This window comes from Nannospalax galili, unplaced genomic scaffold (assembly GCF_000622305.1).
Source record: "Nannospalax galili isolate Female #2095 unplaced genomic scaffold, S.galili_v1.0 scaffold252, whole genome shotgun sequence".
NCBI lineage: Eukaryota > Metazoa > Chordata > Mammalia > Rodentia > Spalacidae > Nannospalax > Nannospalax galili.
In genome coordinates, this window is record NW_008333886.1 from 77,460 (window position 1) to 103,340 (window position 25,881).

General features: G+C 41.1%; 1 protein-coding gene across 1 annotated transcript in view; it reads right to left on the reverse strand.

The window, feature by feature from the left end:
- Positions 1-25,881, reverse strand: part of Cdh2 (cadherin 2) — a 237,014-nt gene that overhangs the window by 43,409 nt on the left and 167,724 nt on the right. The window contains exons 3-9 of the mRNA XM_008828833.3: positions 23,295-23,521; positions 21,263-21,409; positions 18,991-19,146; positions 14,719-14,863; positions 11,174-11,346; positions 2,235-2,372; positions 1,394-1,579 (exon numbers count right to left, since the gene is read on the reverse strand). Coding sequence (XP_008827055.1) covers positions 1,394-1,579; positions 2,235-2,372; positions 11,174-11,346; positions 14,719-14,863; positions 18,991-19,146; positions 21,263-21,409; positions 23,295-23,521 — 1,172 coding nt within the window. The remainder of the gene's footprint in view (positions 1-1,393; positions 1,580-2,234; positions 2,373-11,173; positions 11,347-14,718; positions 14,864-18,990; positions 19,147-21,262; positions 21,410-23,294; positions 23,522-25,881) is intronic.

Sequence of the window (25,881 nt, forward strand, 5' to 3'; positions counted from 1 at the left end):
CCAAGTAAAGATACAACCAAAAAAGAAATCTATAGAACCATATCCTTAATGAATATAGATGCAAAAATTCTCAACAAGATACTTGCAAACTGCATACAGACACACATCAAAAAGATCATCCACCATGATCAAGTCAGCTTTATCCCAGAGATGCAGGGATGGTTCAATATACGTAAGTCAATAAACGTCATAAATCGTATAAATGGACTCAGAGACAAGAACCACATGGTCATCTCAATAGATGCAGAGAAGCCCTTTGACAACATTCAACATGCATTTATCTTCAAGTCCTAGAGGGAACTGGACTGGAGGGAACATGCCTCAACACAATTAAAGCCATATATAACAAACTCACAGCCATCATCATTCTAAATGGAGAAAAACTGGAAGCATTCCCTTTGAAATGAGGAACCAGACAAGGCTGTCGACTATCCCCACTTCTCCTTAACATAGTACTTGAAACTCTTTCAAGAGCAGTAAGACAAGAGAAGGAAATTAAAGGAGTAATAATTGGAAAAGAAGAGCTCAAATTATCCCTTTTTGCAGATGATATGATATTATATCTAAGGGACACCAAAAATTCTACCCCAAAACTCCTAGAAATTATTAACACATTCAGTAAAGTGGCAGGTTACAAAATTAACCTACGAAAGTCTATAGCCTGTCTATACACCAATAACAAGCAATCAGAGAAAGAGCACACATGGAAACATTCTCATTCACAATAGCTGCAAAAAAAAAAAAAATCTCATAGTAAACCTGACCAAAGACATTAAAGAGCTCTACAATGAAAAATTTAAATATTTAAAGAAAGAAATTGAGGAAGACATCAGAAGATGGAGGGACCTCCCATTCTCATGGATTGGAAGAATAAAATATTTTTAAAAACTTAAAAAAATAGCCATGTAGATGCAAAACGTTTATAAAATGTAGGCTTTCCTGCTCACTCATTCCAGTTTACTTCTGTGGCTTTTCTTTTGATTCATTCACTATCTGCCCACACTTCATGAGACTAGTAGACACTGTATTCTCCCCCTCCCCCATCCCCCCAACCCCTAGCACTGGGGATTGAACCTGGTGCGGGCTAGCCAAAACCAAAACTTCAGGATGTATTCAGCTGTATTCACTTAACATTGCTGAGGCCTTCCTGTCTTCAGACTGGGAACTCTGTCCAAACTGATTTTACCTACAGTGATAATGGGAGGGAATTTATGTTGGCCTCAACCTCAACAGCAATTAAACAGTAATATATAATCCACTAAGTAGTTAGGAATGCTAGACTCAGAGATGTCTAAAAGAAAAGAGTCTCAAAATTTAACAGTAAAATAATGGGTAGCGACACACAGTTGTCCCCACTGAGCAGCTGGAGGTCAGAGGTCCCAGTGACACTTACTTTTACCACAGTAACAAGTCCATCGTTGCTGTTTGGATCTGTCTGAATGGCAAACCTCCCCGTAGGGTCTCCACTGCTGATTCTGTATACTGCATTCCAGGCTGGCGTGTGTGGCTGGTCTTTGTCAGTCACAGTTAGATTGGCTACTATAACATCCACTCTGTTCTCAGGGACTTCGCCATAGAACTACAAGAAAGACAAACCCCAGTCAGAGGCTCAGCCTGGACCACTGAAGATTGAGCTGCCTGATGCCCATTCTGCCCTAATTTTACTGCCCTGTTAAATCTTTATGATCTACACTAAACAAGGAGATCAGTAACACAGGTAATCACCCTGTTTATGTCTGACTTTAAAAATATAGGAACATTTTTCAGCCACTGGTAATTTTTTGTTTTTACATGTTATGGTTTTGTTAATATTAACATTAGCATCCACCTGTGAATGATCTGAGTGATTAATATGGGGTTCAGGGAAAAAAATCTGTGCATAGGAAATTTATTTGGGATCTAAGTAATTATATGGTGGAAAAGTAGCACAAATCAGTCATGCAGTTTAGGCACCTGAACATCTTAAGAATTTTGTTATCACCACACCAAGTCTCCACAAGACATTTGTTCCAGTCAGCATATTTTAACTTCTTTAGCAATGAACTTGGAGATGAAGAGGAAGCAAATTATTTGGACGCTTGTTTCAAAGCCCCAGTGATAGAAACCCCAAGTCAGCGGCCATTCAACTATTGGGTTAAGCAAGTTCCAATTCTAAATGCACTTACTATTCATAACAAACTCTCTTAAAAATGGGCCATGGAGCTGGAGCTCTTTGAGCGACAAGTTGTACTTACCGTCATGGCAGTAAACTCCGGAGGATTGTCATTGACATCTGTCACCGTGATGACCGCCGTGGCTGTGTTTGAAAGGCCATATGTGGGATTGCCTTCCATGTCTGTGGCTTGAATGATCAACGTGTACTGTTGCACTTTCTAAAAAGACATAAAGATAACAAGTTAAATGAAACTAATTCCTCAGGAAGACGCAGCACTTCTGTAAATGGCTCTCTGTTTTCCTCGGAGGACAGGGCATCAGCCATTCTGATTATCATTACTTGAAATTTCTCAAGTAGAATTTACTTTAACTTAGGAAGCACAGGTCTGGCACTTGTCTAGGGAGATGTAGCTGTGTCTATTCACTCTGACTCTCAAAAAGGAACACATTGCAGATGTGTGAGGCTCACAGCTGAGCTGAAACCTCCACATGGTCTCAACCTTTCCCTGGTGCTACAAGACTGTGAGCAAGCAAGCACTCAAGCCTTTGGTTCCTCACATGCTAATTTCAAAACAGTTTAGGATACTAAAGACAAAGAAGATGCCAAGAAATGGGAGAATAAAAGCATGCATAGCTTTCACTTAATATATTGATTTTCTATACACTCTACATTTTTACAAACGTTTCTATTATCATCGGTCGATAACAATATTTCCCCAATTCCAATATTTCTCCCATTCCTCATAAGTACTTACTATTCAAAACGGTACAGGAGATAGAGTCTTTGTTAATAATTGCATATTAAGTGGATTAGTGGTTATATATAACACTAACAGTGTTGTTTGAGCACAACCCAATTATGGGTATAGATATATACACATGTACATGTAGGTGATTTTTTTTTAATCAGGGAAGCATCCACTACTTGCAAATTACAGATTAGATACTTTAACAGGGAGCTAAATTAAGCCATAATGCACATTAGAGAAAGTCTTGAGATTACTGCTGAAATCTACAGTAGCAGCTGACAACATTTTTATAAGAGGAAAACCAAAAGCAGTGGCTAACGCCATTTGAAGTCTGAGGAAATTGGCACAGATAAAAGGAGCATCTTCCTAAATGTTAAACTGTTCAGAACAACAAAACTCACTTCTTCATACAAAAGAAAACAACTGTCACTGCAAAGTGCGGTTTTCCCTGGTTCTATATATAGCTGACATTATGAATGGTCATTCGTAAGGGATCCCTGCAGCTTGGAGAGAAGAGGCACAAATTGTAGCTTTTGATGTAGTCATTAGAGGGAAGGGCAAGAAAAGAAGGCGAGGTGGAAGGCCAGCCTCGCCCATGAGGTTTGAAATTGTCCTAGAAAATGCCAATCTCTAGTTGCCCTTTATTTTAGTTCCTTTATTTGTCCCTCAAAAAAGAATATACCATATTTTTTGAATTAAAAAAAAAACATGCAAGTGAACAGTGCAGGTTGAACCATTTTAGGATTTCACAACAGTCCTAAGTGGCTGTAGGGTTCCTCAGTGATTTCACTTTCAAGCAAGAATGTCCCTTCAGTTTACTGCTTTCATGGTTACTGAGAAAATGTGGCTGAGCATTTTGTTCAGCTTCCCAGCTGAAAAATACGGAAAATTCTGATTTATGAAATGCCATTTTTGTAAGCTGTTATAGTTCTTTTTAAATGTGAAAATGATTAAAGTTTACTTTTTAAGCATATTAAAATATTATATATATTATATATATATAAAATGTGGAGACCCAGTGCTTTTCTAAGGTCTATTCTACTTAAAAATCTTTAAAATTATATAAGCACAACACATACAGTTTTGTGTTGAGATGAGATGTTGGATCAATTGCTAAGCCTGACATTTCCTATTTTTTCAAGCTGGTTTTGAAATCTTGAAGCACTAAAAAATAAAAGCACATTTTCCGGGGTGCAGTTGTGAATGCCTGCAATCCTAGGACTTGAGAGGCTGAGACAGGAGGATGGCTGTGAGTTCTAGACAGACCTGGACTATATAATGTATTCAAGGCCAGTTTGAGCTATGTAATGAGTTTGAGGCTATGTTGGGCTCCAGATTGAGAACCTTTCTCAAAAATTATAGACAACAAAATAATAAAAAGACACTGTTATTCCTAAAATACAATGTCTATTCAAATCCAAAAGTATCTGCACTTTGAAGAATCTAACCCTCATTTTCAAATGCCCCATTGGTAAAATGATCTTATATTTGGTAAGGAAGACTTGTTAGCCTATGTTTTCGGCAGTGGGACTATTTAGAGTGCCTTGCCTAATTTAGTAATTGTGTATCTGGCTCTGATGAGTGACATTTTGAATCTTTGGGAATCTGGCTTCCCACCTTCAGCGTTCCATACAGGATTCAGGGGATTCTGCTCCAAATCTTTTCCTCACTTCCTGTTCTGGATGACATAAGCTCTGGGCTTCTCTGTTACCAATTCCTCCCTCTCAGTGACTCATGCATTGTACCAAAACTATCTGCTCTCATCCATTTACGCCAAGTTTTTGTATTTATCTTCAAATGCCTTTATGACCCATTCTACAGCATGTGGTGTTTCTGCCCACACCAGTGATTCTCAGTCAGGATGACTGTGCCTCTTGATGAAAGGATACACTGATATGCAATGGGGGAAGGCTAGGGACCCTGCTGAACAGGACAGAATCCATAACAAAGAGCTAGGTCAAAATGTTGGTAGTGTCCTGGCTGAGAAAACTTGGCCTACAACACTGCTCCTCATTCTGAGCCTGACAACTGTGTGGTTTGAAAGTCAATTCTTCAAGGACTTCTGAAATTCCTTAAGTAGAATTGTTTTGGTTTCAAGGACAGTCCTTACAATATACCTCTATCACTGTTTCTAGTTTACATGTTTATTCTGGCTTCAGTGTGTGTGTGTGTGTGTGTGTGTGTGTGTGTGCGCGCGCGTGTGTGCGCATGCATGCGAGCTTACACTAAGACTAAGGAGACACACATACACCCCTCCCCCAGGACTTTGGACTTGCTCATGTGTCTCTCTGGGACACAGCACAATGCCCAGTAACACAGAGGAATCCAGCCAGCAATGATCTCGTGGTTGGAAGGATGAATGGAGGGAAAACCTTCAGCCCTGCATTATCTTATAAAAAAAAATCATTTCAGGTTAAGGAAAAGCCATCTTATTTATATGAATAGTTGTAATTCATTTATACTGTGAGTATACTCTAAATCACTATGGCCAAACTGCAGTGATTCATAAACAATCTTCCCAAATCTGCCATACCTCCATTTCTATACCACGAGTCACTTCCTATTTATCTTGACATTAAGTCCCTTTTCAAAGCCTAATTTATAATAAAAGTGCTGTGAAATGGAAATTAATATCACTTATCATAAATATAGCTATGAAGAATAAAGATAATGTAATTCTTAGATCCTGATGGACTCTAAGCATGTAAAAAGTTTAGAGTCTCTTGTTTCCACAGATTTCTTTTCAGGTACCAACCGAAGCCATTATACACATGTAGCACACTTTGTGTGTGTGTGTGTGTGTGTGTGTGTGTGTGTGTGTGTTATGCATGTGTACATGTTTTTGTATGTACATGTATGTGTGCATGCATGTTTGTATATATGCATGGGGAAGCCAAAGGGTGACTGGGATATGTTCCTCCATCATTCTCCACGTTAACCTATTTATGTTTATTGAGTTAGCCTCTCAATGAACCTGGAGGTCGCTGACAGGCACAGCTAGTAAGTTCAGGGGATGATGCCTCAGGTGCATGCCACTATGACCAGCTTTTTAAGTGAGAGCTGGGAACCCAAACTCAGGTCCCCAAGATTGTACAGTAGGCAATTTATCAACTGAGCCATCTCCCAGCCCTATGTAGCACATTTAAAAAATACTGAATTAGAATATCAGTGAATGAAGAGGTGAAAATGTTCAGTCACTCACTTGACATCCAGCCTCTGAATCTTTCATGATGCCAAGCAATGTAGGACTTAACTTGAATATTATAGAGAACAAAACCAGATATGGCTATGTTTTCATTAAGTGCTGGAGACAGATGGTCATGGATGCCAGTACCAAATGTACCATGCAGCTACTCTAAGAATAGGAAGAGGTAATGTAAGGAGCGCTTTTCAGGGGTATCTCAACAAGTCCTCAGAGCTTGGATGGAGGATGACATCAGAGGTATTAAGGGAGAAACTGAGAAGGACTTGATGACGATAGTCTGAGCTCAGTGGACAGCTGTGTGTAGTGAAAGCAATGAGACCATGACCTTGGGAGCCTGGGGAGCTGGTACTGACAAAACCAGAAATCCACCACTATCTTTGACTTAGAAGATGATCCACTTGCTCTTGGTGGTTGGGATCAGCAGGTGGGTGGCTAAACAACGTCTCTAGAGCGCAGAGAAGCAGAGGATTAAGACAAATTTGTAACTGTTGACTCCCTCTCGTTACCTCACTTCTAAAAAGGGACTGAAAGTCCTACTTACCTTATAAATTTATAGTCTATTTTTTCCCATGCTTACTGCACATAGACACCACTCTAGGAGCTTGATGACAGTAAATAATAATGTCCTACATCTACACTGAGCTGTGTGTACCAAGCACAGAGCTAAGCAGTGCACAAGACTTTATTTAGTCCTCAGAGTAACCCTAGCAGGTAGACTTTTAGCCTCACTTTACAGAGGCATGCACTGAAGCTTAGGACAGTAAGGAGAACCTCACGGGTGTACAGCCTTGTTAGGTATGGATAAGCCTTGGATCCAGCCTGAGTTGACAGTCTGTAACATTTATCAGTCTACGGTGTTAAGTGCTCACCAAGGGATTTGGACTGTATGTGCCTATAGCGACAGCTACTTGGGAGGCTGAGGAAGGAGGAATACCTGAATCTAGGAGTTTACCAGAACTCCTAGGTAACATGGTAAAACCTCATCTCAAAAGCAAAAAACAAAAACAAAGAAAAGAAAAATATATAGCACGTGTGCGTCTTGAGTGAGGGAAGAAGCAGGAGGAAGGCCAGATTTGGGGCAGATGTGGGCAGAATTGGGGGGCAGTGGGGAAGGACTGCCCTTGGCAAAGGCAGGCACTGAGCTGCAGAGCACATCTCATGGCTCCAGCTCAAGGTAAAGAAATGAGGAACAGCTGGTGGATGAGTGCTGAAAATAGGACACAGCATACTACCCATACAGCATGAGCTCTGTAGACAGAGATGAGGGCAGAGACACTGAGCATGTGCAGGGAAGAGACTGGAGACCAGCTTACAGACGGTGAGGGTCAGCTGGGTTAGTAGAGACAGGAGAGGAACGCTCAGTGGAAATAATCTGAGTACAAAGCTATTGTACAAGAATTAATTGCATGTGGTCATATGGGTGGTGGAGCATCATTTATTTCAAAGTGGGAGGCAAGGAATTCTGGAGGGTTTAGATGATGAATGTGTTAAGGTCAAAATCATAGAGGGTCTGAGATACAGGTTATAAAGAGTTCTGCCCTCACCCCAGGAGGTGTGATGAGCCATTTTACCATCAGTAAGCCCCAGAATGTTTGCAGATTACAAAGGAGGCTGCAGAGGAGGGAGAACTGGAGATGACAACAAACAGCAAACAGGAGACCACACATCAGGTCAGACAAGAGTTGAGGCCACAAATAAAAGGATTATTTGGCCTAGGAAACAGCAAGTATTGGTCTTCCTATGCCAGAAAGAAATAATGCTGTGAAGGAAAAGTATGGGGTGGTCGTCAGTCAGCAGAAGGAGCTGCCAGTTATGAGGTCAACGGGGAAGAAGAACTGCCAAGATTAAATGGGCACCATGTTCACGGGACGTTTCAACTTCGGTGCTGCATTATCCTTCCAAGCAGCCCACCAAACAGCTAATAGTACTGTCCCTGTTTACAGATGTGGAAACTGAGGCCATAGATTAATGATGATCAACCAGCCCATAACAAGTAGAACTTCAAACCTGGTAAAGAAGCAAGCCATTGGTCAAGTTGTGGTTCAAATGTCAAGTGCCCCCAAGAGGCTCATAAGTCCCCAGCTGGTTTAAGGTGTGGGTCCTTGAGGGGTAGAGCCTTGTTGGAGGAAGGAGGTCACTGGAGGTGGGACTTAAGGCTTTATAGCCTGGTCCCATTTCCTATTTATGCTCTGTTTCCTGCCTGGGGATGTACCCTGACCAGCAGCCTCCTGCTGCCTGCCGCCACCTCTGAACCGTGAGCCAAAATAAACCCTTCCTTTATTAGGTTGCTTCTTGTCAGGTATTTTGCCACAGCAATGACAGAAGTAAGACAGGCATTCTGTCCAAAAAGGGCACAGGGCAGCCACGAAGACAAAAGGCTGGAAGAGGTCAGAAAGAGTCACACACAGTTATGTAACAAGAATTCAGGCATGCATAGAAAAACCAAGGATGGAACAAGAGCTGGGGAGGGAGGGCAGATTTATGTCTGGAGAATGTAACAAATAGATGTTTTTTTAACCTGAATTCAGGCAGGCATAGAAAAACCAAGGATGGAACAAGAGCTGGGGAGGGAGGGCAGATTTATGTCTGGAGAATGTAACAAATAGATGTTTTTTTAACCTGCAGATTAAAGAAAAATTAAAAGGTGACTCTGGGCAAGAATTTCAATGATTAGAGGTTCCATCACTTAAAGGCGAGGTGTCATATATCCTGAGACAACGATAGCAAAAATTACTTTCGACAAAAAGGAAAATGTGAGTTTTAACAGAAATAAAGGAATTTCAAGCCTGCATAAAAAGTCCAAGTAATTTCTCCCCAGCCTCAGGCAGAATTATCATAAACCATCCAAGATAGCTATTTTTTTTTCTTAGTGAAATGACTTTCATAAAAAGGAAGGCTTTCCATAATTTCCTCTGGTAACTCACTGTTGATTTTTAATAATTCCAGTATCAAGAAGTGACTCCTCACACTGTATCTAACCCCGACCCCATGGCTTCTCTTCCATTCCTGTATTAGTGTTATCAAGGGGTGGTGGGGGCTCCCCTGAACTGCAGGGTATGCTTAACCTCAATTACGCCCCGCTTACAGCTTTTACCCTGCAGGCTAAATATAGTCTCTGATTTTTAGCAGGTTTGGTCTGCGTTAGGAAAACTGCCTTTAATTCTCGAGGCCTCTTTCTTGCCATAAAACTGCTAGAATAAACAGGAGAGGAGCATTACCAAGAGAAACCGTTTCTGGATCTCACAGGGGCAGCATGAATGGAAGGAAAACCATTAGGATTGGGACTCCAGAAACATCTACGTGTACACAGGTGACCTCACATTTGAAACAGAGAATACTGAACAATACTCTGTAATTTCATACAAAGTATGGCATTCATGCTGAGTTTGTTGGTATGTAAGAATACTATTTCAGGGCTGGAGAGATGACTCAGTGGTTAAGAGCACTGGCTGTTCTTGCTGAGGACCCGGATTTGATTCCCAGTATCCACATGGCAGCTAATCACTGTCTGTAACTCCAGTTCCAGGGGATCTGATGCCCTTTCTGACCTCTGTGGGCACTGCACGACATGGGTGCACTTATACACATGCAGGCAATACACTTGTACATATAAAATAAAAATAATAAATGAAATATTTTTAAAGAATACTGTTTTCATACTATAATGGGAAAGGGAAAAGACATGAGTTCTGAATACGAACTTTTTTTTGGTATGTACAGATGCATATGACTGTGTATGTGTGTGTGGAGGCCAGAGGAGGATGCTGTGTGTCCTGCTCTATCACTTTCCACCTTATCATTTAGAGACAGTCTCTCTCACTGAACCTGAAGCTTGGCTGGTAGCCAGTGAGCACCAGTGATCCTCCCGCCTCCGCCCTCACATACCTCCTGGGTTACAGGCACCCTGCATTCATCTCTAGGAGTTGGCAGTTTGATGATACACTCAGAATATGACTATGGACGGTCAAAATAATGACCTTGAGAAGCTGAAAGAAAATGGTCAAGAACCAGAAGAGAGAAAGGATGTAGAAGGTTCTGTAGGGCTCGACTTTCAGGAAAAGATATGAGCAGAATTTGAAGCAAGCAGGAGGTTCAACATCTAGAAAGAAAGGTGCAAAAGACCCCTTCGGATGGGACCACAGCAGCAAGGTGCAGAGGGACTCAGGACTACCCTATCCACTGGAACTTTACCATTTAGTGCATTCTGTCTCAAACCTCGAAACTCTGTGATGGTGTTTATGCCTTCGATGCTGTACTTTCAACAAAATATTATTCCACAAGTAGGGTTCTCTACCTCACCAAGTTCAAGTGGTCAACAGAGAATCAAGGCAGCTTCTAGAGGTCAAATTTGTGAAGTGCACCATCTTAGGTTAAGGAGTAACTTCTAATAAAAGACATTCTCCTTTTATTAGAGCAGTTCCCAGGTACTTTGAACATCCAATCACATATGTGTTATTTGTAGTCTCATAAACATGTATTTAGGCACACATTATTTGACCATGATGTCTAACTTAGAGACCCATGAAAACTTTTGACTGTAAAGAAAAAAATAGAGAAAGTCTAACAATTCTAAACATAGATCCTAAAGAGTATTGGCTTGACTTAGTCAATTCTCATGATAAATACTGCTGAGACTGACATTCATTTCTAAAGGACGCACACATCATCTACAATATAAAGTTCTGGGGAAAATCCTACAACTGACTGAAGAATGAAAATTAGCATGTGAATAAGAGTCTGAATATATCACTGTCTGGAGTTAAAAAATAGGTGATACTTTTCACCTTTAAGACCAAACACAGGAGCTTAAGAGATGGCTCAGTAGTTAAGAGAACACTTGCAGTTCTTCCACAGGACCCAGGTGTTACTATCCCTAACCCTAACACCCACATGGCAGCTAATAACTGTTTGTAACTCCAGTTCTGGGGGGTCTGACACCCTCGTCTGGCCTCTCAGGCTCTGGGCATTGCACACCACATGTGACATACTTGTAGGCAAAACACTCTTAATTTTTTGTTTTTTAAAAGACTGAACACAAACTCAAATGCAGTTTTGGTTGGCTTACCTCTCGATCTAGTCCAGCTGCCACTGTGATGATATCCCCAGTCTCATTGTTGATTGTAAACATGTTGGGTGAAGGGGTGCTGGGAGCCTGAGACAGGATTCTGTACCTCAACATCCCGTTCAAGGCGTTTGGATCATCTGCGTCAATAGCAGTGACTGTCATCACATATGTTCCTAGGGAGTGAACATAGAAGATGAGCAACACGCACCTCTTATTCCAGGCTCCCTAAAATAAAGCATACTTACTATGTAGTAGCTCATTTTCACTTTTCAAAACAAAAGCAATGAAAGTCTTTCAGACAAAATTACTACTTTCAAAACAATGAAACGTGTATGTATCTAGCTCAGTTGGTGAAGCATCTGCAAAACAAGCAGAAGACTGGAGTTTGATGTCCAGACTATATAAAGTAAGCCAGGTATGAGCGGGGTGTGTTTGTAATCCCAGTGCTGTGGAGGAGGTAGAGACAGGTACATTCATGGGTTTCACTGGCCAGACAAGCCAGTCTCGCCTTACTGGGGAGCCCCAGGTCCCAGTGAGAGACCCTGTCTGACCAACAATCTGGGTGACTCCTGAAGAAGGACACCCAGAGTAGACAACTGGCCTCTACCTGTACATGCACAAGTGTACGTATATACGTGCATTCCTAGAGCTACAGTAATAAGCATCATGAAATATGCATGTTAATAGACTCGATTCTCCCCACACTTAGAAGATGAATCCACACTATCATCTCACAATGGCTCATGGCCAACTTTAATTTGTATAAAATGCAAACACTAAGGTATGTAGGTGGCATCACAAAGTATTCTGTGGCTATCTATTCCTCCCTTTGTCACACTGCCTTTGGCTCCACAGTGGCATTTATGTGGCTTGCTGAGTGTGAGTCTCCCAGTGCCCAGGTCACTTTCTGAGAGTGAGTGGAGCGAAGGGCAGGGTGCACTCCACTGCCTTGGGTTAGAGGGAAGCATGCCAGGCATCAGTGTTCTGGTACACTGGGCAGAGTTGGCACCGTGCTTCATTATTACCTTGGAGATTTAAAAAAGAAACACTGTAACTGGCATGGAGATTTCAACTAGTCAGATATTTTGAAAAATAAATCTAGAAATCAGTAAGATTAAGTAAGACCAAGAGGAAGTTCAGAGAACAATAGTATGTTTAGAATGGTTTGCTCTGTGAGATCTCTTTAGAACTGAATCAGAAAAGTTGTCTTATCTTCTAGTATACACTGGGTTCAGTTTTACTTAGAAAAGTAGAAAGTTCACGTTTGTCTTTTACCCCAGAATTAGCCACGTCTCGTTACATTATTCAAACCTGTTTCCAGGTGCTTTTAAAGGAAACATCCTTTTTGATTAAGTACCATTTCCACATCTAACTTACTGTAAAAACTTTATTTTGTAGATACCCATTCCTTGATTTTTCTCTCTCCCCTACTAGAACCAAAGATGCCCAGGGCATGAACTGACTCATCAGTGCTGTACCCCATGCTGGGGGACGAGTCTTGTACGTAGCACCCACTAAATGAACACTTGTTGCATGAATGAATCAATTGTTCAAACACAACTGCAGATTCCAGAACCTGAAGCCAACATGCTTATTGATAACACAGTTTGAGTCAAGAGGTATCACATCGTCAAACTGCTTCTAAGGATGCTTTCAAACCACAGGAAATACACCCAAGAGATGTCCTCACTTCAGTGATTACCCACAGTCTTTGATTTATGGGGTGTTTAAATGGAAACTCATGGTCAGATACATAATAAATATAGCTTGAACAGTTTATTTTTAACAAGGTTTGTGAAGCAGTGTATTATATAAAGTTTGAAGTAACCAAACAAAAAGGAAAATAAACGATATTTAAGAATAACATTTCTGCAGTCAAAATGCCCAAGGTTTATCTATTTTATGGAATAGTTTCATGTTACATCTTTTTATTTATTGAAAAAATTTGCATGTAAGGGGAGGGGGAAAAAGTTTGTGTGTAGGGGTGTGTGTGTGTGTGTGTGTGTGTGACAGAGAGAGAGAGAGAGAGAGAGAGAGGAGCACATGCATGCTTGTAGTGCACATGTGGAGGTCATAGAGATCAGAGGACGTTAGAAAACAGCTTGCAGGAACTGGTTCTCTCTTTCTATCATGTGGGTCCAGCTCACCACCAGGAATCAAACTCAGGTCATCCATCAGGCTTGGCAGCAAGTGACTCTGTCTGCTGAGTCATGAACCATCTCACCAGCCCCATATTATATATTCCACCTGCTTTTGTTTTACTACATTTTAAAATGGGTAAGACTTAAAGACAACTTCTCTGAAAATGTCTCAGAAGGAGCTCCAGAGAACAAGAGAGAGCCAGTTGCCTGCCTTCCTCTATCAGTTGCTCACCACCCTGCCCCCATTCTTTCCACAGAGCAAGGCGCTTGAGCAGAGAAAAAGAATATGTTTAGCACAATTGCTGCTTTCCACTAATCAGCTGATGCATAAGGAGCTCTGAACTGGTAGTGACGACCAGGGGGGCTAGGAAGCACAGCTTTAAATGCTGATATTTTAAAATATGCAAATAATTAAATCTCTCACAACACTGGGTGTGCTTAGGAAGGCTGGGCAAACATTCACTTTTCCATTCTTTTACTGACTGACTGCTTGGTCCACTAGGCTTTCAGACTAAATAGGCCTCTGTGGCCTGGCTATTCTACTGTGACAGAAGTCCTTAGTATTTTCAGTAGGAGAACCTCAGCCTCCAGTTAAACACCTCTTAGTGGTGAGATGTTTTCAGCAAGTGTTACTAGGCCACTTTCCACAGGACACAGGCGTGGGCGTGGGGGTGGGGGGAGCGCCCTGGCAGTAAGTACCCAGTATGATGGGAGGGCAGCAGTCACAGCTGTCAGCAGACGCCCCCTTGCCCATGGCTTCTCTGTTGGTACCAGGAACACCAAGTAACTTTAAGGCTTTGAAGTTGGGTTTTTGCTGCTGTTCTGTCTGTGATGGAATTTGTAGGCGATCCAGGGATACAGGGAGCACCTCTCTTAAAGCAGTCCTTACTGTGCCAATATGAATGAGGAAAGGTTCCTATAAATTCTGTAGGAGGGGATCCAATACTGTAATAGATCTTGTTTTCAAACAAGGGAAAAAAAAATCATGTGGGAGGTAAGGATTCTTGTTTGCTTTTTCCTTCTTCAATCAGCTTTTCCTTAAGTTGCCTTCTTTTGCCCTATAATCATTATGGATGACAAAAAATAAAACTAAAAGGCCCATTAGACTTCTTTCCTTGCTTCACTGATGGTGTTGTGTTTAGAGCCTTTTTCTTTTCTTTTTTTAAAATCAGAGTCTCATGTAGCCCAGGCTAGCCTGAACTCACCACTGAACTTCTGGTTTTCCTGCCTCAATCTCACAACTGAATAGATAATAAACGTGGGCTCCCATTGTTAGGCCCACTTCTTACAAAGAGCTGGGATCAAACCCAGGTGTGCAAGGCAAGCACTCTACCGACTAGGCTACATCCCCCACCAGTCACACATTTCTTTAAGTCACACCAAGATTCTTGCCTTCTGACTTACCAGGCTTGGACCCCTCTGGAACAGACCCATTCCAAACCTGGTGTAGGAACTCAGGTCTGTTATCGTTCATGTCAATAACATTGATGACAATGTCGATGGGGTTCTCCACCTGATTGCCATTGATGTCCACTGCGTGAGCCCTCAACTGCAAAAGCAACCAGAGAACAGAGGAACTTAGCAGCAGTGCACAATCAGTCCACATCGACAGTCCAGATGCAGCAGGAGCACACAAACCAGGGTGCTCTCCCTCCACTCTCCAAACTGAGTCAGCTCAACTCCATAATGAGGGTAGATATGGCAGCCAAAAAGCCATCCCTTCCTCTAGGTGAGGCACAGCACTCGGCACACAGACGTGGGCAGCACTGGAGAATGAGGAAACAAAGGCTGTATGACCTGTGGTGGTGACACTGTGTACAGGACACTGTGTCTTTGTGTACAAGGCACAGGTCAAAGCCAGTTGTGCCTGGCTCTAAAGCATCCTTTTGCTAAACAATTGCAAATGATGGATTCTGTTAAATAATATAAAGGGAAAAGGAGGTAATGTGGAAAATTAAGTGTACACAGCACGGTTCTTTTGATTGTAAGGCTAGTCACAGGCATGAAAAACACACACATACATGAGACAGCTATCTCTCACCACAGCCCTGGTTGCTACTTTTAGAGATATTTGAGAAGTACTATGTGTTTATCTTTATAAACAAATATAATCACTTGGTTACTCTTGCCAGTAAACCTTCCCAATCTTTTCTTCTAGCAAATAGCTGTTACATTCTTTTCAGAGGCCGTGTAGTATTCCGCTGCACCTTTGCTTAATAACTGGATTGCTTTTACAGTTTCCCTGTTAGGTACGATGCTGTTGGTTTCTTTTGGATATGTTCTTATGCAGTTAGAGTACCATTACCATATCATTTTGATTTCTACGTTACTAAATGCACAACACAATATAAGTTTTATTACTGCTTTTCAATACTTTTAGAGATATTTTCCTCTTGATTTATTTAATACAATATATTGCATTAACAGATTCTGAACAATAAAATTTAATTATGGTTATGTAAAACAATGAATCTTAATGACTCTTAATACTTGCAATTCTGTAATTAATTCTATTTTGCTATGGGTGTAGTTCTTTGCATGCACACGTAGTGAGCATTTGAAGAACAATTTGCTCTAATACTGGCCTGAATGTGTTTATTTCCTGAATTTTAACCAGAGGAGTTTAGATAGTGAGAATTCATGCATAAAAGCACTGGTGTTTTTACTCCTATTATTTATATTCATAAATTAGAGCCTAGTCTAATTAGAGTGCTCTGTAAGGTGCTACCTCGATCCATTTTTCCTATAATGTTATGAAGTCCTTGTGAGAGACTTGGGGATTTTACTCCCTTCTTTGTGTTTTTGAACACTATAAAAAGTATTAGAATAAACTGTTCCCTCAAGAATTTTAAAATGACAAGCTGGTAAATAATAAAGATGTGGGAAGAGGGAATACTGAATAACAGTGCCTAAAACATTCAACTTTTCATATGTCTGTTCAGATCTATTGTAGTTTTAAGACATGGAACATTTTAAAGGATTGTGCAAGTGCAAGAATTTAAAAATTATCAGTGTGAGAAATAAGAGTTCGGGAACAGCATACACGGGAGAAAAGTTTTAACGACTAAATATCGATACGGCATTGGAAAAGCTAATTCAGTATGTGGTACTGAGGTAACAGGACTGGCCAACAAAATCACCTCACGGAGGTTAAAATATTTAAATGCTAGCCAAGCACGGTGTTTCATGCCTTTAATCCCAGCAGAAGCAGGTGATCTCTGTGAGACTGAGGTCAGCTTGGTCCCTATAGTGAGTCCAGGTCAGCTGGGGCTATGGGGTGACCCTGACTCAAAAAGATGAAAAAAAATTATTTTTTATTTCTAATTTTTAAATATTTTATTATTTTAATTTTGTGTATATGAGTGTATTGCCTGCACATATGTAAGTGTACCCATGTCATGCAATGCCTGCAGAGATCAGAAGATCCATTGGATTCCCCTAGAACTGGAGTTAGGGACAGCTGTTAGCCACTATGTGGGTTCTGGGAATCGAACCCAGGTCCTCTGTAAGAACAGCCAGTGCTCTTAACCACTGAGCCATCTCTTCAGCCTCCTCCTCCCCAATTTCTTTAATGCTCAAAGAAAATATGACAAATAAAAACAGGAGATGAGCATCTTAGGATAGGGGCGACCTTTAGCAATATCCCTAAAGAGCTGGGGTTCACAAGATGAAGCCTTTAAAATAAGGAACTTTGCAGTACAAACATGATGCAGTACTACGGTGAAGATTCTAACAATGTTGATGAACACACAATAAAAGGAAGAAAATGCTAGAAAGACCAGGCATGAATATTCCTATTGACAAAGGTTCTTCCTAAGAGAAAGAAAAAATAAGCCATCTGAAAGAAAATTCACAGGAAAACTGAACTGAACTCGGGGGTTAACTGTGTTTCTAACACTACACATCTTCTAGAAATATTGTGGCCTCAATATATTTTCCATACAACTGTTCTGATCCCATCATACAAATTTGTTTACAGGTCTCCTCAGCTGCACATCTGAAGACAAGTATGGGCACGTAAAGAGTGATGAGATTTTTTTTTTAAGGCCAGTTCCCTTTCTTTTTTGTTTGTTTCTTTTACTGACAGCATACATCAGTTCTATAAAAACATGCTTATTTTAAAAAGCCAAAAAGCTTAACAAAGGGATTCTTTCCAGGGACCATCATTCATCAGACTCTTGATTTCTACACTTTGGCTATTTGTGACCTTTTGTGTTCCTGGCCCTCTGCTACATGAGGGAGCTTCATTATTGAGAACTGAGAGATTCATTAGTGTCCTCTTCATTATCCCTGTTCTATGTTCCACCAGCCTTAGGTGTAGAGGCTGCATTGTAGATATGTCACTGAGGCCTGAACAATTCAAAGAGAATGTCCATGTGTGACCAGATGTGGTACTTGGTAATACTCTCTGATTGGTGCAAAATAAGTTTTTTGATGAGTGGTGACTGGGATATTTGTCTGTAAATATAAGGATACATATTTTTCACATAGGAAAAAAATCACATTAATCTAGCGATGTGACAGTCTTGGGGTTTTCTCTAAGATCTACGGCCACCTCAGCCATGTGTATTAGGTTATGTTTACATTACCACACTTGCGTTTCCTCCCTTTGAGTGGACATTCAGTCAAATTAGGTACTGTTGATTGCCCCCAAGAAAAAAGTGCCACTACTGCACCAATGACGCATGCTGTGCTGGCCACTGATGTGTTATTTGGTCTTGAAGCTGATGTTGGATCATCCACTGATGTTTTCCCTTGGCACCTTCATAGCGCTCTCCCAAGCTATGAGAGCTGCCTTCAGGGGAAGTGGTTGCAGGTCAGTTGCAGCTCTATTGCTCCAAATCCTGTGTCCGAAGTATGTTCTTTCTTCGGCAGTAGGGTCTTACCTTCAAATTCTGGGAGGCCATCAAGGACTGTGGCAATAGCCTGAGTAATTTTGGGACTCTCTTGGAACACGCTGGTCAACAACTCAGAGGAAGTTATCTCCTGTCTGGCACTGTTTCTTTTTATGTAACCTTTAGCTATATATATGCACTCATGTAAAGATAATGTATATATAATTTGTCAGCAGACTGTTGGAGGCTCAGGGACCATCTTGGAAGAGGGGAAGGAAAGACTGTAAGAGCCAGGGAGGAGGTGGATGACCATATAAAAACAAGAGTCCTATAAGCTCCTGGGAACCTGCTCATATAATTCTATGGCAGTGGGGTCAGCATACACAAGTCCCATGCAAACTCAGGCAGACAATAATCCAGCATAGAACTGGGGAAATGAACAGCAGACCCCAATCTTATCCGAAGGAATGTTGGCAACTGATTGTTGCCAGATGAAGAAGAGCTGATCTTCCTAAAACAATGGACTCTAGATAGGCTGACTAGACTCAGTGGATGGACTTGTACTAGGGAATGGCTGAGGGCACTGATAACCCGATGGGCCTTAACAGGGATGACAGGGTATATGGGCTCCGGTGGGGGGGACTATGGGAGGGTGCCAGTGGGGACAGGGGTATAAAGATTATTGTTTGAGATGTTCTATATGAAATACACAAAAAATTAAAAAAAATAAAGCTGCAGACAGACTTCCAGTGTGAAAACTCAGTGTTAAAGACATCAGTGATACAAGGCAATGGGAAAGTCCACATATACATTCAGGGGGCATAGCTGCTTAGAATCTTACATGAAACCGGGCTATCAGTTCGCGATCCAGAGGCTTTGTGACTGACAGCTGCCCTGAGATGGGGTTGATAATGAAGATGCCAGTCGGAGGCTGGTCAGCTCCTGGTCCAGTGACGCTATACCGCAGGGAAAGGTTTTTATCTCTATCAGACCTGATCTGAGGACCAAGAAAACAACCATATTAAACAGGCAACAAAATGAACTTACTAGATCAGGGTACATCAAACTTCCCACTCTTCTTCAGGTACAAACTTGCTCCATCACACCCACAACAACACAGACCTTTCCCATCCCCAATTCTTCTTTCTAGTATGATGTGTGTGTGTGTGTGTGTGTGTGTGTGTGTGTGTGTGTGTATGTCCCTGTGTCTGCACATGCATGTGGAGGGAAGAGTTTGATGTCCGGTGTCCTCCTCCATTGCTCTCCCTCTTGTTTTCTGAGACAGTCTCTCACTGAACCTGGAGCTCAGTGATTCAGCTAAACTGGCTACCCAGTGAGCCCTAGGGATCCTCCTGCCTCTGCCTACTCAGGTCCTCATTCTGAGTGGCAAGTGCTTTATGGCTGAGCCATCTCCCTCACTTTCTTTCATTCTTGCTGACAGCTTTAAAAAAGACTGACCTATCAACAGAAAGCCCTTGGGCAACCTCATCCAAAAGAAAATTCCATTAGGAAGAGTACCAAACTCCAAACTTAGCAGTGTCAGGTTTTAGACAGATTTATCCAGTTAAAATATTTAACACAGCCAGGTATTGTGGCACATGCAGGAGGAAAAGGCAGGTGATCTCTCTGAAACAGAGGCCAGCCTGGTCTACATAGCAAGTTCTATGCCAGCTAGTGCAACATGGTTGGACTCTGTCTCAAAAAAAGAAACAAAACCCAAACCAAATAAAAACCTACAAAATTATAGCCAGTCGTGGTGGTACATGCCTTTAATTCTAGCACTTGGGAGGCAGAGGAAGAAGGATCTCTGTGAGATTAAGATCAGCCTGGTCTACACAGGAAGTTACAGGCCAGCTGGGGCTACCAGGAGACCCTGTCTCATAAAAAAAAAAAATTAACAGAGTAACAGGTGTCCAACTTAATGAAAAAAAGTTGTTTGCCTTCATACATCAGAAATCGTTAAGAAATAATGATCTAATCAGTGTGAAATAACCTCACCTGGAACTCTGGTATGGGGCGGAACCTGAGCAACGCGTCTGTTTACTGGCACTGCTCTGACTCTGTGTTACAAGCAAAGCATTTCTATATCATCTTCAGGTGGCATTAAAGGTGGAGGGGTAAAGCGGGTTGGAGGGAGGGCAGAAACAGGCAGAGAGCAGAGAAAGGGCAGACTGTAATAAATGGTTACAGTTCTTCATGAATTAAGTAAATAAATTTAATCCATCCATTTATCTAGAAATGTATTTTTTAACTCAGAGACCAATTCTGTTATTTAGTCATATTTCATTAGTGTTGAAAAAAAATGCATCTCTATTTAGCGTTATGTTCACTGTTAAACTGAATTATAATGCATATCGGGACAGAGTATGTAACGCAAATAAGCAGCTTATTTAAAAGCTCACAGCCTTTTATGTATGTGTTGCAGTGCTAAAATAACCATAGAAACATTTACATTTTACCAAATGGGGATATAGTGATTCCGTATTATTATACTTTTTAGTAACTAATAGCCTGATGATTTGACTAAACATGCAGAAAACAGTCATTTTCTCCTGGGTGTCTTATGGTATGCATTGAAGTAACTGAAAATCTTCCTTCTCAGGTTTGGAAGGCTCTGGTTTTGTACTACCCCAGGGGCTCTGATAACGGTAGCAGAGGTCATTTCTTCCCCTGTAAAAACTCTCAAACGCATTTGGTGCTGGCATTTTTAGCAATGATTACCTTCTCTTTTATTTCCTTTGTCTCAAACGCTATCTTTAGAGGGCAGAGATCAACATGGAGAGTCCAGATTAGAAGAGGGATGCTCTGAGGTTTGAGTTGTGAGAACCGGAAGGGGAGGGATGGGCTGCCATAAGGGCACATGAACTCTCAGACTGAAACACCTCATCAGCCCCTGTCCAGGACCTAAGAGAGCTGTGTATATAAATAATCCAAGAGGTAACAAAGGGAGAGGAGGGGAGTCTTCACAAAATGGGAGGAATTCCGCCCACACGGATTCTGTGCCTGCGTGCATGTGTAAACTCCACAAAGTAAAAAGAAAAGTCCTAAACAGAAACATTTCTAACATATCCTCGCCACAAACCATCGAAATAGTTAAAAGAACGATGCCTTACTCTGACAAGCTCTTGAGGAAAGGGTCCTCTGGAGTTTTCTGGCAAGTTGATTGGCGGAATGACCCAGTCCCTCTTCTGCCTTTGCAGGGAGCCACTGTTTTTGGCGAGTTGTCTTGGGAATACGATTTCTTCAATTTCCTGTGATTCCTTTGCATTAAAAGACAACGAGACATTCCTGAGAACTAGGGAAGCAGTCTCAGAGAGGACATCAATATTAATGCATGTCTATGTATGTAGGAACCAAGGCATGTTATGAAGAAAAAATAACTCAGGAGGTCCTTCCGTTGTTCCCTTAATACAGTAATAGAAAAATGCCATAAAGCATCTGGGTTGCACTGGTCACTGAAAATTGAATTAGAAACAATTTATTATACGGTCCAGTTGTGTAAACTACTTGGCATTTCTATAAACCATCTTCGAGAGTACTTAATATTAAGCAAAGTTTAATAGTACCCTTTTATATATTTCTCATTAGTTTGGACCACAGTTCAGGTAATGTGCTACTGTACATTAAATTCAGATCCTGATGTGCTGAAATATAATTTGAATTCCAAGAGAAGTTTAATACATACTGCTAAAGAATGTCTCAAATATTTATGACCCTATTAAATCCCACAGAATTAATGCTGTAATTATTCTAAACCTATGTCAGCTGTGATGGATGCGGTAACTGACCCACTTTGCACACTAGGTATTAATCTCTGCTGCATGTCAACATTTTCTTCTGTTTCTCTTGATGTCTGTGGACATTTTAGCCATTAGCCCTTGGTGCCTCGGTGCAAACATCCAAGACAGTTTGCTGGAACACAGAAAACCAACAATAACAGGCACATCTCCTCACTCCATTAGCCACCATCTCCCCAGACTATATTATTCAAGCGACATGAGTCCTTTCAACAGTTAATAGCTTAATACATTACATTTTACATAATCTGAAACCTCAGTTCCAGTATAAGAGAAAACTGATATACAATTCATTCATATTTGATTATGGATATGTATGTCACATTTACAATTATATACCAGGATGATGTGTGTGTTTTCTTAAGGGTCACTATCACAAATATCCAAAACCAAATGATCCTAGTCCACAAAGTCAAGAACTTCAAAGTATATGGGTGGGCCCCTGAATATCTGTTTTGCAGAAACTTAAGACAACCCAATTATTCAGAAAATTACATCCTAACTTTTGTGAAGAACAGTACTGAATCTTGTTTAAAACTCCTAACACAGTGGCTTCTTTTTTTAATATTTTATTTATTCTTTTTATTTTACGTGTATGAGTTTATTGGCTGCATGTGTGTGAGTGCACCCGTGCCATGCAATGCTGTGGAGGTCAGAAGAAGGCTTTGGATGCCCCTGGAACTGGAGTTAAAGATGGTTCATAGCCACCATGTGGGTGCTGGGAATCCAACCTGGGTCCTCTGAAAGAGCAGTCAGTGCTCTTAACTGCTGAGCCATCTCTCCAGCCCCATAACTCCTAACGCAGGGGCATTTACAAAGTGTGTGCTCAAGAAACGTCTGCAGAGCTAACAGGCCTCTGTTGGGCACACACTTCATTTGTATCAACTTGGCATGTGCTGCAGCTTCCAGAGGGATAGTACCATTCCTGAAAGTCACAGTGGCAAGATAAATAATGCATGCTCCCCAATGTGATCATGAAGGAACAGGAAAAACTCAACATATGTTGCCAGAAACACTTTTCTGTCCCCACTGTAAATCTGTACCTCCCACCTAATAAATTTGACTGATGACATCTTCCAAAGAATTGTTTGTTTTGCGGTTCAACTTAACAGCTCGTAAAGAATCTTGGAAATTTAAAAGACTACTTCTAATTTAAATTAAATGATAAATCTCAAAATATAAACAGACCTTCTCCGAGGCAAATTACAACATTAGGATCACATGTTAAACTGACTGAGGCTGATAAACACTGAAATACTGCCTATGTGGTCACATGATATGAATCAAGTCTCTGTTCAGATCAGACTGTCTAAGGCTCATTGTTAAGCATTACATCTGGGTACCGTACCTTTGCAGACTCATCTGTTAAGCTTGGCTTCAGGCTCAGCTTCACAGCCACTTGCCACTTTTCCTGGGTCTCCTTGTCTTGGGCGTAGATCAGGAACCTGGCCTGCTCTGCAGACAGAGGGAAGCTTCTCACGGCGTACACCATACCGTCCTCATCTACCTTGAAATCTGCCGGCTCGCTGCTTTCATACTGTACTTTTCTTTTTCCATTGCAGTTGCTAAACTTCACTGCAAAAGAATACAAATATGTATATAATCAGACCTCAAAGGCGCCCACAACTAAGGTCTAACCCTGTACTGAGTTTGGGTTGAATGAGAAAATGCAGGAGCATGAAAATACAGCGATTATGTGCTCACACTGTGTGTTTGTGTGTGTGTCCGTCTGTCCCTGTGTGTGGGTACATTTATGTGTGTGTGAGGCAGGGGAGGAGGGTGCACAATTGACCTTTGGTGGCCAAAAGGTTTGGTGTGCACTACTTGTGTGCATATGTGTGTGTGGTGTGGGAGAGGGCACATAACTGCACTGAACGTGGAGGCCAGAGGTCAACCTTGGGTGTCACTCCTCAAGAGCCTTCCATTTTATTTTTTGAGACGCTCTCTCACTTGTAATCAGACTAGGCTGTCTGGCTGGTCAGCCCCAGGGCTCCCCCTGTTCCTGCCTCCCAGCACTCGGATGACAGGCATACATCACTCTTAGCTTTTTAAAAATGGGATCAAACTCAGGTTCACATTCTTGCCTAGCAAGTCCTTTATCAACTGAGCTATCACCCAGCCTTATTTTCCCATCAGTGCCATCTTTACCACAGAACCAAGTTGGCCCTCCGTATCTGCATTTCTATATCTGAGGATTCCACCAATCTCAGTCAACTGCAGACTGAAAATAATTCCAAAAGAAAAAAAAAAAGTGTTTTTTACAGTGAAGTACTAAGCATGAGCAGACTTTATTCCTGGTCTTTATTTCCTAAACTGGATAGGGCAAGTATTTACAGCACACTTAGGTATTTAGTAATCCATAGATAACTTAAAACATGCGAAAGGCTGTGCAGTTTTCATGCAAAGAAATGCAAGGCCACTTAATATGTCATGGACTTGGGCATCTTTGAGCTTCACTACTTGCTTTGGTCTGGGATCAAAGCCCCCTCAGATAAAGATAAGAAGGGATGACGGAACCAAATTCTAGTTTCAAGTAGTTTCCTATCATCTCCTGGGTTAAAGCTTCTCCTCCCTTCCCTGGACACTAGGCTATCAGGTACCCCTGCTTTTTACCCTGACACCTTGCAGGAAATGCTGTCTCTACTCTCAGACTCCCATCATCTTTCATTCCCAGTTGCTGTCTGTCTTCATGTATCAATCTGATTTCCACTACAAGTTTTAGAGCCATGCCTGACACCTGAGAGGCATTCCAGGGCTGTTTTTCTCAGTTATGTTATATATCTTAAACATTTCCTGGCATGTGATCTTAAGACGTCATTCTTGAACAAATTCTTAACAGAGGAAAGCATTCCGTTTTCTTACTAATGATACATACCCAGTATGCTCTAGAAATCCGGGACCTTAGAGCTGGTGAGTGGGGAATAATTAGCAATTTCTATTCCTCAGGGTGCTTGGAGAGTTTTTTTTTTTTTAAATAAATTTCCTACCAAGTGAAAATACACATAGCTCTTGAAAAATATTAAAATAAAAATAATCAGTGTCTGAAGAGGAGGCTCAAAAAGATTTCAGTGTTATTTATCAGGAATTTTCTTGCATTAACATAAAGTCAGAAAAATTGGTCTTTCAAAATTCAGTGTCAATCAGTCTCAATAGTTAACAAAAGGTAAGTCCTGCATTTATGAACATGAAGCTAGACATGTTCAAGAAAAAACAAAAACATTCTCTGAGGAAGATTATCTCCTTTGCAGTCCCATAATTAATCTTTCTGAGGAAAACTTCTAGGAGAGTGATAAGTAAAGAGATCAAATAGAAAGCAGTTTTCATTTCCAAAAACAAGTGATGTTACAATCTGATCGTAATTACACCAGATTCTGGGAAACAACTGATAGGTCCATATTACAGAGTGCAATCATATACACCTTTCACCTCTCGCAAGGATCTAAGCAAAAGCTTTTTTTTGGTATTTGTGTTTGGTTTTTTTGAAGACAGAGTCTCCTGTACTCTAGGTCATCTTCCAATGAATTCTGTAGCTGAGACTGACCTTGAACTCTTGATCCTCTGACCTCTACCTCCTAAGTGCTGTGATTACAGACTTGTGTGACCACCTAGTTTAAGAGCACCCCCACTACCAAGTGAAGAGTTACTTTGCCTTGATTCATATAACTTCATGGAGACCAGCACAGACCACAGCCGAATTACACTTATTTCTTCTAGTAACCATAAAATCCTGGATAGAAGGAATAAAATACTTTAACTACTGGATATATAATTTTTTACACAAAGCTATGAATATCATCCTTCAAATTTCAGTCACTAAAAGTGAAAATAAAAGTTGTTGATGCAACAAAATTATGTTAAATCATAACATTGCACCTCAGAATATAAATAGGCCCCAGCACCTAAGTACCCTAGCCTTCCACATCATGTGCCTTAAA